Genomic DNA, 13933 nt, shown 5'->3' with positions numbered 1-13933 from the left:
GTGGCAGGGAATGACAAGCAAAAGGCTAAGCTGACAACACACACACGTTGGCTGGACATAACGGTGTGGTAGTGACGGAGGAGATGGGCCACCATCCTGCAGGGTTGCGTAACCATTTGCGTAGGGAGACCATGGCAATCAGACAGGAGCCAAATCTACTTCCCTTTCAATACACACACACACGCACACCATACTGTAGGCACATACACTAATTGTGCACACATACACGCACACACACTATTGTCTTTCCATTTGGTCTCACTCGCTTCTGTATCGCTCTTTCTTGCCATCTCTGTCCCGTTCTCCATCCCTTTCTCTTCTTTCGCCCCCCCCCTAATTTTTGTCGTAGAGGATGGTCGGGGGGCCGGAACATAATTATAATAATTGATGCACTGCAAATGAACCACAACTAAGCCAAAAAAAATAGATTATTACAATAAAATAACAATAATTTCATACCTTGATTACATTGAGACACGATCACATCTCTTTAATTTGTGGGAATACACATTTTTAGCTGAATTCCTGGTGAGTTTACAGTATTTGTTTGACAAAAAAACTCAAATCCAGCGGGCCACTTGTTGCTGACCCTGCTGTAGTGGTTCCTACAGTAAGGTAGTGGTGTGAAGGTGTTTCTGACCCTGCTGTAGTGGTTCCTACAGTAAGGTAGTGGTGTGAAGGTGTTGCTGACCCTGCTGTAGTGGTTCCTACAGTAAGGTAGTGGTGTGAAGGTGTTGCTGACCCTGCTGTAGTGGTTCCTACAGTAAGGTAGTGGTATGAAGGTGTTGCTGACCCTGCTGTAGTGGTTCCTACAGTAAGGTGTTGCTGAGTGGTGTGAAGGTGTTGCTGACCCTGCTGTAGTGGTTCCTACAGTAAGGTAGTGGTGTGAAGGTGTTGCTGACCCTGCTGTAGTGGTTCCTACAGTAAGGCAGTAGTGGTGTGAAGGTAGTGGTGTGAAGGTGTTGCTGACCCTGCTGTAGTGGTTCCTACAGTAAGGTAGTGGTGTGAAGGTGTTGCTGACCCTGCTGTAGTGGTTCCTACAGTAAGGTAGTGGTGTGAAGGTGTTGCTGACCCTGCTGTAGTGGTTCCTACAGTAAGGTAGTGGTGTGAAGGTGTTGCTGACCCTGCTGTAGTGGTTCCTACAGTAAGGTAGTGGTGTGAAGGTGTTTCTGACCCTGCTGTAGTGGTTCCTACAGTAAGGTAGTGGTGTGAAGGTGTTGCTGACCCTGCTGTAGTGGTTCCTACAGTAAGGTAGTGGTGTGAAGGTGTTGCTGACCCTGCTGTAGTGGTTCCTACAGTAAGGTAGTGGTGTGAAGGTGTTGCTGACCCTGCTGTAGTGGTTCCTACAGTAAGGTAGTGGTGTGAAGGTGTTGCTGACCCTGCTGTAGTGGTTCCTACAGTAAGGTAGTGGTGTGAAGGTGTTGCTGACCCTGCTGTAGTGGTTCCTACAGTAAGGTAGTGGTGTGAAGGTGTTGCTGACCCTGCTGTAGTGGTTCCTACAGTAAGGTAGTGGTGTGAAGGTGTTGCTGACCCTGCTGTAGTGGTTCCTACAGTAAGGTAGTGGTGTGAAGGTGTTGCTGACCCTGCTGTAGTGGTTCCTACAGTAAGGTAGTGGTGTGAAGGTGTTGCTGACCCTGCTGTAGTGGTTCCTACAGTAAGGTAGTGGTGTGAAGGTGTTTCTGACCCTGCTGTAGTGGTTCCTACAGTAAGGTAGTGGTGTGAAGGTGTTGCTGACCCTGCTGTAGTGGTTCCTACAGTAAGGTAGTGGTGTGAAGGTGTTGCTGACCCTGCTGTAGTGGTTCCTACAGTAAGGTAGTGGTGTGAAGGTGTTGCTGACCCTGCTGTAGTGGTTCCTACAGTAAGGTAGTGGTGTGAAGGTGTTGCTGACCCTGCTGTAGTGGTTCCTACACAGTAAGGTAGTGGTGTGAAGGTGTTGCTGACCCTGCTGTAGTGGTTCCTACAGTAAGGTAGTGGTGTGAAGGTGTTGCTGACCCTGCTGTAGTGGTTCCTACAGTAAGGTAGTGGTGTGAAGGTGTTGCTGACCCTGCTGTAGTGGTTCCTACAGTAAGGTAGTGGTGTGAAGGTGTTGCTGACCCTGCTGTAGTGGTTCCTACAGTAAGGTAGTGGTGTGAAGGTGTTGCTGACCCTGCTGTAGTGGTTCCTACAGTAAGGTAGTGGTGTGAAGGTGTTGCTGACCCTGCTGTAGTGGTTCCTACAGTAAGGTAGTGGTGTGAAGGTGTTGCTGACCCTGCTGTAGTGGTTCCTACAGTAAGGTAGTGGTGTGAAGGTGTTGCTGACCCTGCTGTAGTGGTTCCTACAGTAAGGTAGTGGTGTGAAGGTGTTGCTGACCCTGCTGTAGTGGTTCCTACAGTAAGGTAGTGGTGTGAAGGTGTTGCTGACCCTGCTGTAGTGGTTCCTACAGTAAGGTAGTGGTGTGAAGGTGTTGCTGACCCTGCTGTACCCTGCTGTAGTGGTTCCTACAGTAAGGTAGTGGTGTGAAGGTGTTGCTGACCCTGCTGTAGTGGTTCCTACAGTAAGGTAGTGGTGTGAAGGTGTTGCTGACCCTGCTGTAGTGGTTCCTACAGTAAGGTAGTGGTGTGAAGGTGTTGCTGACCCTGCTGTAGTGGTTCCTACAGTAAGGTAGTGGTGTGAAGGTGTTGCTGACCCTGCTGTAGTGGTTCCTACAGTAAGGTAGTGGTGTGAAGGTGTTGCTGACCCTGCTGTAGTGGTTCCTACAGTAAGGTAGTGGTGTGAAGGTGTTGCTGACCCTGCTGTAGTGGTTCCTACAGTAAGGTAGTGGTGTGAAGGTGTTGCTGACCCTGCTGTAGTGGTTCCTACAGTAAGGTAGTGGTGTGAAGGTGTTGCTGACCCTGCTGTAGTGGTTCCTACAGTAAGGTAGTGGTGTGAAGGTGTTGCTGACCCTGCTGTAGTGGTTCCTACAGTAAGGTAGTGGTGTGAAGGTGTTGCTGACCCTGCTGTAGTGGTTCCTACAGTAAGGTAGTGGTGTGAAGGTGTTGCTGACCCTGCTGTAGTGGTTCCTACAGTAAGGTAGTGGTGTGAAGGTGTTGCTGACCCTGCTGCCTGTAGTGGTTCCTACAGTAAGGTAGTGGTGTGAAGGTGTTGCTGACCCTGCTGTAGTGGTTCCTACAGTAAGGTAGTGGTGTGAAGGTGTTGCTGACCCTGCTGTAGTGGTTCCTACAGTAAGGTAGTGGTGTGAAGGTGTTGCTGACCCTGCTGTAGTGGTTCCTACAGTAAGGTAGTGGTGTGAAGGTGTTGCTGACCCTGCTGTAGTGGTTCCTACAGTAAGGTAGTGGTGTGAAGGTGTTGCTGACCCTGCTGTAGTGGTTCCTACAGTAAGGTAGTGGTGTGAAGGTGTTGCTGACCCTGCTGTAGTGGTTCCTACAGTAAGGTAGTGGTGTGAAGGTGTTGCTGACCCTGCTGTAGTGGTTCCTACAGTAAGGTGGTTCCTGTAGTGGTGTGAAGGTGTTGCTGACCCTGCTGTAGTGGTTCCTACAGTAAGGTAGTGGTGTGAAGGTGTTGCTGACCCTGCTGTAGTGGTTCCTACAGTAAGGTAGTGGTGTGAAGGTGTTGCTGACCCTGCTGTAGTGGTTCCTACAGTAAGGTAGTGGTGTGAAGGTGTTGCTGACCCTGCTGTAGTGGTTCCTACAGTAAGGTAGTGGTGTGAAGGTGTTGCTGACCCTGCTGTAGTGGTTCCTACAGTAAGGTAGTGGTGTGAAGGTGTTGCTGACCCTGCTGTAGTGGTTCCTACAGTAAGGTAGTGGTGTGAAGGTGTTGCTGACCCTGCTGTAGTGGTTCCTACAGTAAGGTAGTGGTGTGAAGGTGTTGCTGACCCTGCTGTAGTGGTTCCTACAGTAAGGTAGTGGTGTGAAGGTGTTGCTGACCCTGCTGTAGTGGTTCCTACAGTAAGGTAGTGGTGTGAAGGTGTTGCTGACCCTGCTGTAGTGGTTCCTACAGTAAGGTAGTGGTGTGAAGGTGTTGCTGACCCTGCTGTAGTGGTTCCTACAGTAAGGTAGTGGTGTGAAGGTGTTGCTGACCCTGCTGTAGTGGTTCCTACAGTAAGGGTAGTGGTGTGAAGGTGTTGCTGACCCTGCTGTAGTGGTTCCTACAGTAAGGTAGTGGTGTGAAGGTGTTGCTGACCCTGCTGTAGTGGTTCCTACAGTAAGGTAGTGGTGTGAAGGTGTTGCTGACCCTGCTGTAGTGGTTCCTACAGTAAGGTAGTGGTGTGAAGGTGTTGCTGACCCTGCTGTAGTGGTTCCTACAGTAAGGTAGTGGTGTGAAGGTGTTGCTGACCCTGCTGTAGTGGTTCCTACAGTAAGGTAGTGGTGTGAAGGTGTTGCTGACCCTGCTGTAGTGGTTCCTACAGTAAGGTAGTGGTGTGAAGGTGTTGCTGACCCTGCTGTAGTGGTTCCTACAGTAAGGTAGTGGTGTGAAGGTGTTGCTGACCCTGCTGTAGTGGTTCCTACAGTAAGGTAGTGGTGTGAAGGTGTTGCTGACCCTGCTGTAGTGGTTCCTACAGTAAGGTAGTGGTGTGAAGGTGTTGCTGACCCTGCTGTAGTGGTTCCTACAGTAAGGTAGTGGTGTGAAGGTGTTGCTGACCCTGCTGTAGTGGTTCCTACAGTAAGGTAGTGGTGTGAAGGTGTTGCTGACCCTGCTGTAGTGGTTCCTACAGTAAGGTAGTGGTGTGAAGGTGTTGCTGACCCTGCTGTAGTGGTTCCTACAGTAAGGTAGTGGTGTGAAGGTGTTGCTGACCCTGCTGTAGTGGTTCCTACAGTAAGGTAGTGGTGTGAAGGTGTTGCTGACCCTGCTGTAGTGGTTCCTACAGTAAGGTAGTGGTGTGAAGGTGTTGCTGACCCTGCTGTAGTGGTTCCTACAGTAAGGTAGTGGTGTGAAGGTGTTGCTGACCCTGCTGTAGTGGTTCCTACAGTAAGGTAGTGGTGTGAAGGTGTTGCTGACCCTGCTGTAGTGGTTCCTACAGTAAGGTAGTGGTGTGAAGGTGTTGCTGACCCTGCTGTAGTGGTTCCTACAGTAAGGTAGTGGTGTGAAGGTGTTGCTGACCCTGCTGTAGTGGTTCCTACAGTAAGGTAGTGGTGTGAAGGTGTTGCTGACCCTGCTGTAGTGGTTCCTACAGTAAGGTAGTGGTGTGAAGGTGTTGCTGACCCTGCTGTAGTGGTTCCTACAGTAAGGTAGTGGTGTGAAGGTGTTGCTGACCCTGCTGTAGTGGTTCCTACAGTAAGGTAGTGGTGTGAAGGTGTTGCTGACCCTGCTGTAGTGGTTCCTACAGTAAGGTAGTGGTGTGAAGGTGTTGCTGACCCTGCTGTAGTGGTTCCTACAGTAAGGTAGTGGTGTGAAGGTGTTGCTGACCCTGCTGTAGTGGTTCCTACAGTAAGGTAGTGGTGTGAAGGTGTTGCTGACCCTGCTGTAGTGGTTCCTACAGTAAGGTGTTGCTGACCCTGTGGTGGTTCCTAAGGTAGTAGGTGTTGCTGACCCTGCTGTAGTGGTTCCTACAGTAAGGTAGTGGTGTGAAGGTGTTGCTGACCCTGCTGTAGTGGTTCCTACAGTAAGGTAGTGGTGTTCCTACAGAAGGTGTTGCTGACCCTGCTGTAGTGGTTCCTACAGTAAGGTAGTGGTGTGAAGGTGTTGCTGACCCTGCTGTAGTGGTTCCTACAGTAAGGTAGTGGTGTGAAGGTGTTGCTGACCCTGCTGTAGTGGTTCCTACAGTAAGGTAGTGGTGTGAAGGTGTTGCTGACCCTGCTGTAGTGGTTCCTACAGTAAGGTAGTGGTGTGAAGGTGTTGCTGACCCTGCTGTAGTGGTTCCTACAGTAAGGTAGTGGTGTGAAGGTGTTGCTGACCCTGCTGTAGTGGTTCCTACAGTAAGGTAGTGGTGTGAAGGTGTTGCTGACCCTGCTGTAGTGGTTCCTACAGTAAGGTGGTGGTGTGTTGCTGACCCTGCTGTAGTGGTTCCTACAGTTGGTGTGAAGGTGTTGCTGACCCTGCTGTAGTGGTTCCTACAGTAAGGTAGTGGTGTGAAGGTGTTGCTGACCCTGCTGTAGTGGTTCCTACAGTAAGGTAGTGGTGTGAAGGTGTTGCTGACCCTGCTGTAGTGGTTCCTACAGTAAGGTAGTGGTGTGAAGGTGTTGCTGACCCTGCTGTGCTGTAGTGGTTCCTACAGTAAGGTAGTGGTGTGAAGGTGTTGCTGACCCTGCTGTAGTGGTTCCTACAGTAAGGTAGTGGTGTGAAGCTGTAGTGGTTCCTGACCCCTGCTGTAGTGGTTCCTACAGTAAGGTAGTGGTGTGAAGGTGTTGCTGACCCTGCTGTAGTGGTTCCTACAGTAAGGTAGTGGTGTGAAGGTGTTGCTGACCCTGCTGTAGTGGTTCCTACAGTAAGGTAGTGGTGTGAAGGTGTTGCTGACCCTGCTGTAGTGGTTCCTACATTAAGGTAGTGGTGTGAAGGTGTTTCTGACCCTGCTGTAGTGGTTCCTACAGTATGGTAGTGGTGTGAATGTGTTGCTGACCCTGCTGTAGTGGTTCCTACAGTAAGGTAGTGGTGTGAAGGTGTTGCTGACCCTGCTCTAGTGGTTCCTACAGTAAGGTAGTGGTGTGAAGGTGTTGCTGACCCTGCTGTAGTGGTTCCTACAGTAAGGTAGTGGTGTGAAGGTGTTGCTGACCCTGCTGTAGTGGTTCCTACAGTAAGGTAGTGGTGTGAAGGTGTTGCTGACCCTGCTGTAGTGGTTCCTACAGTAAGGTAGTGGTGTGAAGGTGTTGCTGACCCTGCTGTAGTGGTTCCTACAGTAAGGTAGTGGTGTGAAGGTGTTGCTGACCCTGCTGTAGTGGTTCCTACAGTAAGGTAGTGGTGTGAAGGTGTTGCTGACCCTGCTGTAGTGGTTCCTACAGTAAGGTAGTGGTGTGAAGGTGTTGCTGACCCTGCTGTAGTGGTTCCTACAGTAAGGTAGTGGTGTTGCTGACCCTGCTGTAGTGGTTCCTACAGTAAGGTAGTGGTGTGAAGGTGTTGCTGACCCTGCTGTTTCTGTAAAACACTACGCACTTTTACAACCCTTTTCATTCATCATTAATTAGCCAACGACTGAGTCGAAAAGGTTCAAGCTTTGCTCTACTCTCGATTTGTTTTTTGCTCTCTGTCTTCTGCCTGCTTGCTTTCTCTTTGTCTCCCCTTTCAAATCCCCTCCTCTTGTTCTCGGCTTCACTTTCTCAGTTTTGGCTTTCACTCATATACCAAATTCATCCTAAAGCAATCTCCTTGATACATTGACACACTGAGTATATTCTGAATCCAATCTCATTCTCTCTCTCTTTCTCCCCCCTCTCTCTCTCCTTCCCTCCCTCATCACACTTCCATCTGCCTCTCATATCTTTCCCTCTCTCCCTCATTTATTTGAACAGGATTGGATGTATCAGCCATGTGGTGATGACATGGTTGTAGATCGCTGGAGACAGCAGCTCTTCATCCAACCAGAGATGGAAGCATCACACCAGACCCAACTAACTAATCACAGCTAGATCGGACGACATGACAACCTCCGAACACATATGCCGTTAAACCAAACCCGACGTATCAAACTCAGAGCCAAGTTAAATCAGATATGTCAAACTCCGAGAGAGTACAGGTGTATCAGACCTGACGTGTCAAAATCACATCAAATCTAAATCAAACTCCGAGCACAGGTACTGTATATCAGACCTGACGTGTCAAACTCAGAGAAAAGTTTAATCAGACCACACCTGTCAACCTCTGAGGATGATTCATATCCAGGCAGGATCACAGGGGGCTGGTAAAGACGGTAGACCTGGAGGTGACGCTTGATACACGGATGATAGGCACCGACTCAGAGCTCAGATTAGTACTGCGATCCCTAACTGCTGAGGTGTTATTCCTGGTTCTACCAAGTTAAGCCCCGTCATAAGTGGAGTGAGGTGACCTTTCACCTCTGTATCCGTGGTAACAGAGCCTGATATGAGAAGGTGCCTTGCTGCAGAAGACACAGGGGAGAATCAGTTCACACCTGCTGCAGGTGAAGGGAGAGGTAATGGGTAAAGGTGAGAGGAGAGGTGGGGAGGAGAGATGAGGTGTGAGGGGGGAGGAGAACAGGTGTGAGATGGAAGAAAGGAGAAGAGAGATGAGGGGAGGATGAGAGGCAGAAGACTGAAGTGAAAGATGGTTCTGATGGGTGTGTGTTTTTCTCCTCTCTTCTCAATTCAACAGCCTGTTAGCACTGAAACTAATAACATTAAGTGTGCCGTGACTCAGCAATAAACAAAATGATCAAAGTTAAGAACTGCTCTACTTTCCTGCACACACACACACATAACTCACAACACATTTAAATCCATAACTCACACGCCCTCCTCGACAGACTGATATAACTCCAGCTGATTAATTTGGCCAGGACTGCATAGTGGCACGTTGGCCTTGCTGTAACGTTAGAGTAACATTATGTAAACGTTAGCTGAGCGCTACGAGCCAGGTCCCATTCCCTCTCCTGTCGTCCGTCTTAATGGAAGTCTAATTGGAGTAATGAGGGCTTATAAAGTGTGTGAGTGTGTAAGCTAAAACAGTCACCCCCTGCCTCATTCCTCAGTGCTGAGTTAGTCTGAGGGTACGGCAGGTCAGGTCAGTGAGCGAGACAGACAGTCAAAGAGAGAGACAGAAGGAGAGAGAAGAGACAAAGAGGGTGATAAGAAGAGACAGTAAGACGTAGAAGAGGGAAAGAGAATGACAGGAATTAAGATCAAGAAATAGGACTAGATGAATGGAGGAGAGAGAGAGAGAGAGAGAGAGAGAGAGAGAGAGAGAGAGAGAGAGAGAGAGAGAGAGAGAAAAAGAGAACTTACAGCTGCATGATCAGGTAGAGGTGGTTGGAACTCTCATAGATGTCTTCCAAAGCTACTATGTTCTCATGCTTGATTCTGGAGGGACAGAAAACACAGACAATATTAGTATATTAGTCATGTACAACTATAACCCTTTAAACAGATCCCATACCATCTACATCCCCCTTTACCTCCGCTCTAGAGTCATCTCAAACACTTCCTAAACATAAGCTCTCTCTCCCTCCGTCTCTCCCTCCCTCCAACACCATACTCAGGCCTTGCCATGGTAACTGCTCCATGGTGAAAGTGTATAATGTGTACACATGGGACATGCTTGTGCTGCTGTGGTGGTGGTCAGTGTGCCTGTCTGTCTGTGTGTGTGTGTGTGTGTGTGTGTGTGTGTGTGTGTGTGTGTGTGTGTGTGTGTGTGTGTGTGTGTGTGTGTGTGTGTGTGTGTGTGTGTGTGTGTGTGTGTGTGTGTGTGTGTGTGTGTGTGTGTGCCTCATGACCCATTTGCCGATGATGTTATTGCAAAGGGGAATAATACTGTACACACCTGTCGCTCACACACACAGGAAGCGTTCAGTACGTACATTAGGAGTGTGTGAGATCTGAGCTCGTAGCGAGCGGTGGAGAGTAGAGATATGAGTCATAGACAGTCTGAGGAAAGATGGCTGAGATGAGATCACCGGGCAGGAGAATGTGTTTAAAATCTCTCTGGGATCGTGTAAGGTTAAAGCAGATATGAACCTAAGAGATAGAGGATTCCTGATCCCCTCTCATTACATGACAAATCCTTCCACAGTTAATACCTTATTATTTGACAACTGATTTTTTGTGTCTTAGAGAAGGCTGTGTGTGTGTGTGTGTGTGTGTGTGTGTGTGTGTGTGTGTGTGTGTGTGTGTGTGTGTGTGTGTGTGTGTGTGTGTGTGTGTGTGTGTGTGTGTGTGTGTGTGTGTGTGTGTGTGTGTGTGTGTGTGTGTGTGTGTGTGTGTGTGTGTGTATCCCTGTTGAGCGGCAGAATCCAAATAAACTAGTAGGCGACAGAGTGGGCAGAGACTGTGGCACGACACTATACCCCAACTTCACATAAAGGGAGAGAGCCTGATTATATCTTTGTGAATGTGTGTGTACCAGTTCTCTATTTTTGACGCATGTGTATACATATATATTACATATATATATTTTTAGTGTATACATATATTACAAAAGTATGTGGACACTTGCTCATCAAACATTTCCTTCGGAAATTATGGACATTAATATGGAGTTGGTCCCCCTTTCACTGCTATAACAGCCTCCACTCTTCTGGGAAGAATTTCCACTAAATGTTGGTACATTGCTGCGGGGACTTGCTTCCATCCAGCCACAAGAGCATTAGTGAGGTCGGGTATGGATGTTGGGCGATTAGGCCTGGCTCGCAGTCGGTGTTCCAATTTATCCCAAATGTGTTCGATGGTGTTGAGGTCAGGGCTCTGTGCAGGCCAGTCAAGTTCTTCCACACCGATCTCGACAAACCATTTCTGTATGGACCTCGCTTTGTGCACGGGGTCATTGTCATGCTGAAACAGGGAAGGTCCTTCTTCAAACTGTTGCCACAAAGTTGGAAGCACAGAATAATCTAGAATGTCATTGTATGCTGTAGCATTAAGATTAACTTCACTGGAACTAAGAGGCCTAGCCGAACCATGACAAAACAGCTCAGGCCATTATTACTCCTCCATCAAATTTTACAGTTGGCACTAAGCATTGGGGCAGGTAGCGTTCTCCTGGCATCCACCAATCCCAGATTACTCCGTCGGACTGACAGATGGTGAAGCGTGATTCAACACTCCAGAGAACGCGTTTCCACTGCTCCAGATCCCAATGGCAGCGAGCTTTACAACACTCCACCCGAAGCTTGGCATTGCGCATGGTGATGTTATGTTTGTGTGAGGCTGCTCTGCCATGGAAACCCATTTCATGAAGCTTCCGACAAACCGTTCTTGTGCTGATGTTGGCGCCAGAGGTAGTTTGGAACTTGGTAGTGAGTATTGCAACCGAGGACAGACGATTTCCACACGCTACGTGCTTCAGCACTCGCCGGCCCCGTTCTGTGAGCTTGTGTGGCCTACCACTTGGCTGCTGAGACGTTTCTGCTCCTAGAAGTTTCCACTTCACAATAACAGCATTTACAGTTGACCGAGGCAGCTCTAGCAGGGCGGAAATTTGACGAACTGACATGTTGGAAATGTGGCATCTTATGACGGTGCCACGTTGATGTTGACAGAGTTCTTCAGTAAGGCCATTCTACTGCCAATGTTTGTCTATGGAGATTGCATGGCGGTGTGCTTGATCTTACGCACCTGTCAGCAACGCGTGTGGCTGAAACAGACAAATCCACTCGTTTGAAGGGATGTCCACATACTTTTGTGTAAATAGTGCACATGTGAATGACAATGTTTGGGTACGAAGCATTGACCCTGAGGAGGTGTGTCTTGTGACCTCTGCAGGCCATATTAGCCTGTCAATCAGCTGGTTGCCAGGAGATGCTGAGAGTGGCAAAAACCCGAAGATCAAACATGGAAGGCGTCAGAGGCTAGGAAACACCCCCCCCCCCTCCACTGACTGGATCACTGTGACAACACTTATCCCGCATGAATATTGTCAGGGTCAGTGGTGTCTCTCCTGTCCCTAGGGAACAAGCATGGTATACTGCAATAATAACACCAACACATACTGTAGCCGCCTACTTCTGGACAGTGAGTGAGTGAGACCTTGTGGAACTACTGAGCATTGGGCCAGATCCAAGGTGATATCTGAACACAGGGGGGGGTGTGTTCATTCAGGTCTCTACTCAGCTACCTGACAAATTGTACGAATAATATGTGTAAATATGTGTGTTTCTCACTGGAAGAAAAGATTAGAAGGTACATTCAGTTCAGTATCAGTGCTTAGGACACAAGGTCGCTAAGCAAAGAAATAGAAGACAGACTGTGTTTTCTATAGTCGCTACCTACCTTAATCTCCTGTTCTGTCAGTGTGAGACTGTGGACGGTGACCTAAAGAGAACAGTGAATGGGGAGTAGTGGGAGGGATGCAAGCGTGATGCGCGGTGGTGAAGGGTGGCGGTGTTTCCGTTCGGTCGCCAGGGTAACAGGTGTTAGGGAGGAGAAGGTAGGTGGGAGACTTACTTGCGGAGCACGTTGATCTCGTTCTCGATGCTGCTCTCTTTCCCCTTCAGGGCCTTCTTGGGGATACACTTCACAGCAAACATCTTTCCTGTAGACCTCTCCTGGGCCAACACCACCTCAGAGAATGCCCCGCTACGAGAGAGAGAGAGAGAAAGAAAATATTTGATTAATCAATTAGCAATTGTGTAAGACAGTTCAACACAAGTACAGATACTAAAGACAGACATGAAACAGCAAAACAAGTTAACAATGTTTCCATGAGAGAGCGAGAGAAAGGTGGCAGAGGGGAGCTAGAGAGAGAGATTTATGAAGCGTAGTTCATTAATGCAGTCTCAGCTCCATGAATCTCATTGTTCTCTGTCCAGCTCATCTGAAACCCTCCAAACCACTCACTCACTATATCACCAACACACTTCACAGCCACTCAGCTATCACTCTTTCGCTCTCTCCATCGCCGTCTCCCCATCTCTCATTTCTCTTTATTTATCTCTCGTTGTCCTTCACTCATTGTTTCATGTTCAATCGCTCTATAATATGCTTGATCTCCTCCTTATCCTTTGTCCCAGTTCCCTTGGTCTCTCTCGCTCTCCCTTTCTCCACAGTTCATGTTTATTCTTACTATGTTCTCTCCTCCATATATCGGCTCCCTTCTTCCCACTTCCTCTCCTTCTCTCCCTGCCCCTCCCTCACCTTGTTTTCCTGCTGCTTTCTTCTTGTTAGCTCGGTAGGAAATCAAATTTCATATCTGGTTTGCTTTCATTCATCAGCTGACTAATGGTCCATGCTGCTATGTCAATCAGCAATGAAGGAACGAGGGGAGAGACAGGGTACACATCCTCCCTCTTCCTCTCCACTATTATTCTACTCTTCCGTTCCCCGCCTCTCCTCTTCCCGCTCTCGTCGCTCTTGCCTTTGGGACATGGTACTGATTATGAATTAATTCACACTTCCTTTCCTCCCTCCTTTCTGTCCTTCTATTTCACTCTGCTGATGGCCTTTACATAAGGCACAACAAGCATGACAACATCATTTTGGAAGGTGTACAATTTTAGTAATACAACCGTGGTAATATTCAACCTGTGTGTGTGTGTGTTTTTAGTGCTATAGTCCAGATAGCCCTAGAGCCACTTAGAAGCCCCCATTTGTTGATGACCGCCGACTCCAAAACATCACCATTTGACACAACACTGAAAAGCTCTAAAAACACTGACGCAGAGATAAAACAGCAATGTAGGCCTGTCGCCATGCTGCACACACACACACACACACACACACACACACACACACACACACACACACACACACACACACACACACACACACACACACACACACACACACACACACACACACACACACACACACACACACACACACACACACACACACACACACACACACACACACACACACACACACACCCTTTCATTTGTGATTCGCAATTACAAACTGGATAGTTCTGGTCCCACTTGATGGTTGGTCGATTATTCACAAAATCATGGTCTCAGAGTGTTCACTCGGTATCGCACACGTTTCAATTACTATTGCAGGGACATAACAGTCAGGCATTGTTCTGGGAACGCACACATGATTCTCATACATCTCCCTCCTCAGTCCTTCACTTTCCTTCCTTTCTCCTAGCATCCATCCTCTCTTCCTCCATTTCTCTCTGCTGGAATTCTTCTTCTCCCTTATATTTCTTCTCACGTTTATCACCAGAAGATGATTCCCTTCTCCACCCCTCACCTCCTCTTCTCACTCCCTCTGCCCTTTCGCTGAGTTGCTCACACATCTGTCACACTGGCAGCTGATCTTATCGGGTGTTCAGGTCTCTTCATGTGAAGAAGGTTTATTCTCAATGGAAACTAGTAACAGACCCATTGAAGTTAATCAACACACGCACAGCCTTATAA

The 13933-nt window shown here is 48.3% G+C and overlaps 1 protein-coding gene across 1 annotated transcript in view; it reads right to left on the bottom strand.

The window, feature by feature from the left end:
• Positions 1-13933, bottom strand: part of LOC123994571 (calcium/calmodulin-dependent protein kinase type 1D-like) — an 80891-nt gene that overhangs the window by 20806 nt on the left and 46152 nt on the right. Inside the window, exons 2-3 of the mRNA XM_046297322.1 lie at positions 12021-12152; positions 8868-8942 (exon numbers count right to left, since the gene is read on the bottom strand). Coding sequence (XP_046153278.1) covers positions 8868-8942; positions 12021-12152 — 207 coding nt within the window. The remainder of the gene's footprint in view (positions 1-8867; positions 8943-12020; positions 12153-13933) is intronic.

The sequence above is a fragment of the Oncorhynchus gorbuscha genome, linkage group LG14, assembly GCF_021184085.1.
Source record: "Oncorhynchus gorbuscha isolate QuinsamMale2020 ecotype Even-year linkage group LG14, OgorEven_v1.0, whole genome shotgun sequence".
NCBI classification, from domain to species: Eukaryota; Metazoa; Chordata; class Actinopteri; order Salmoniformes; family Salmonidae; genus Oncorhynchus; species Oncorhynchus gorbuscha.
The sequence above is the reverse complement of the archived record's forward strand: the minus strand, read 5'-3'. Positions and strand labels throughout refer to the sequence as shown.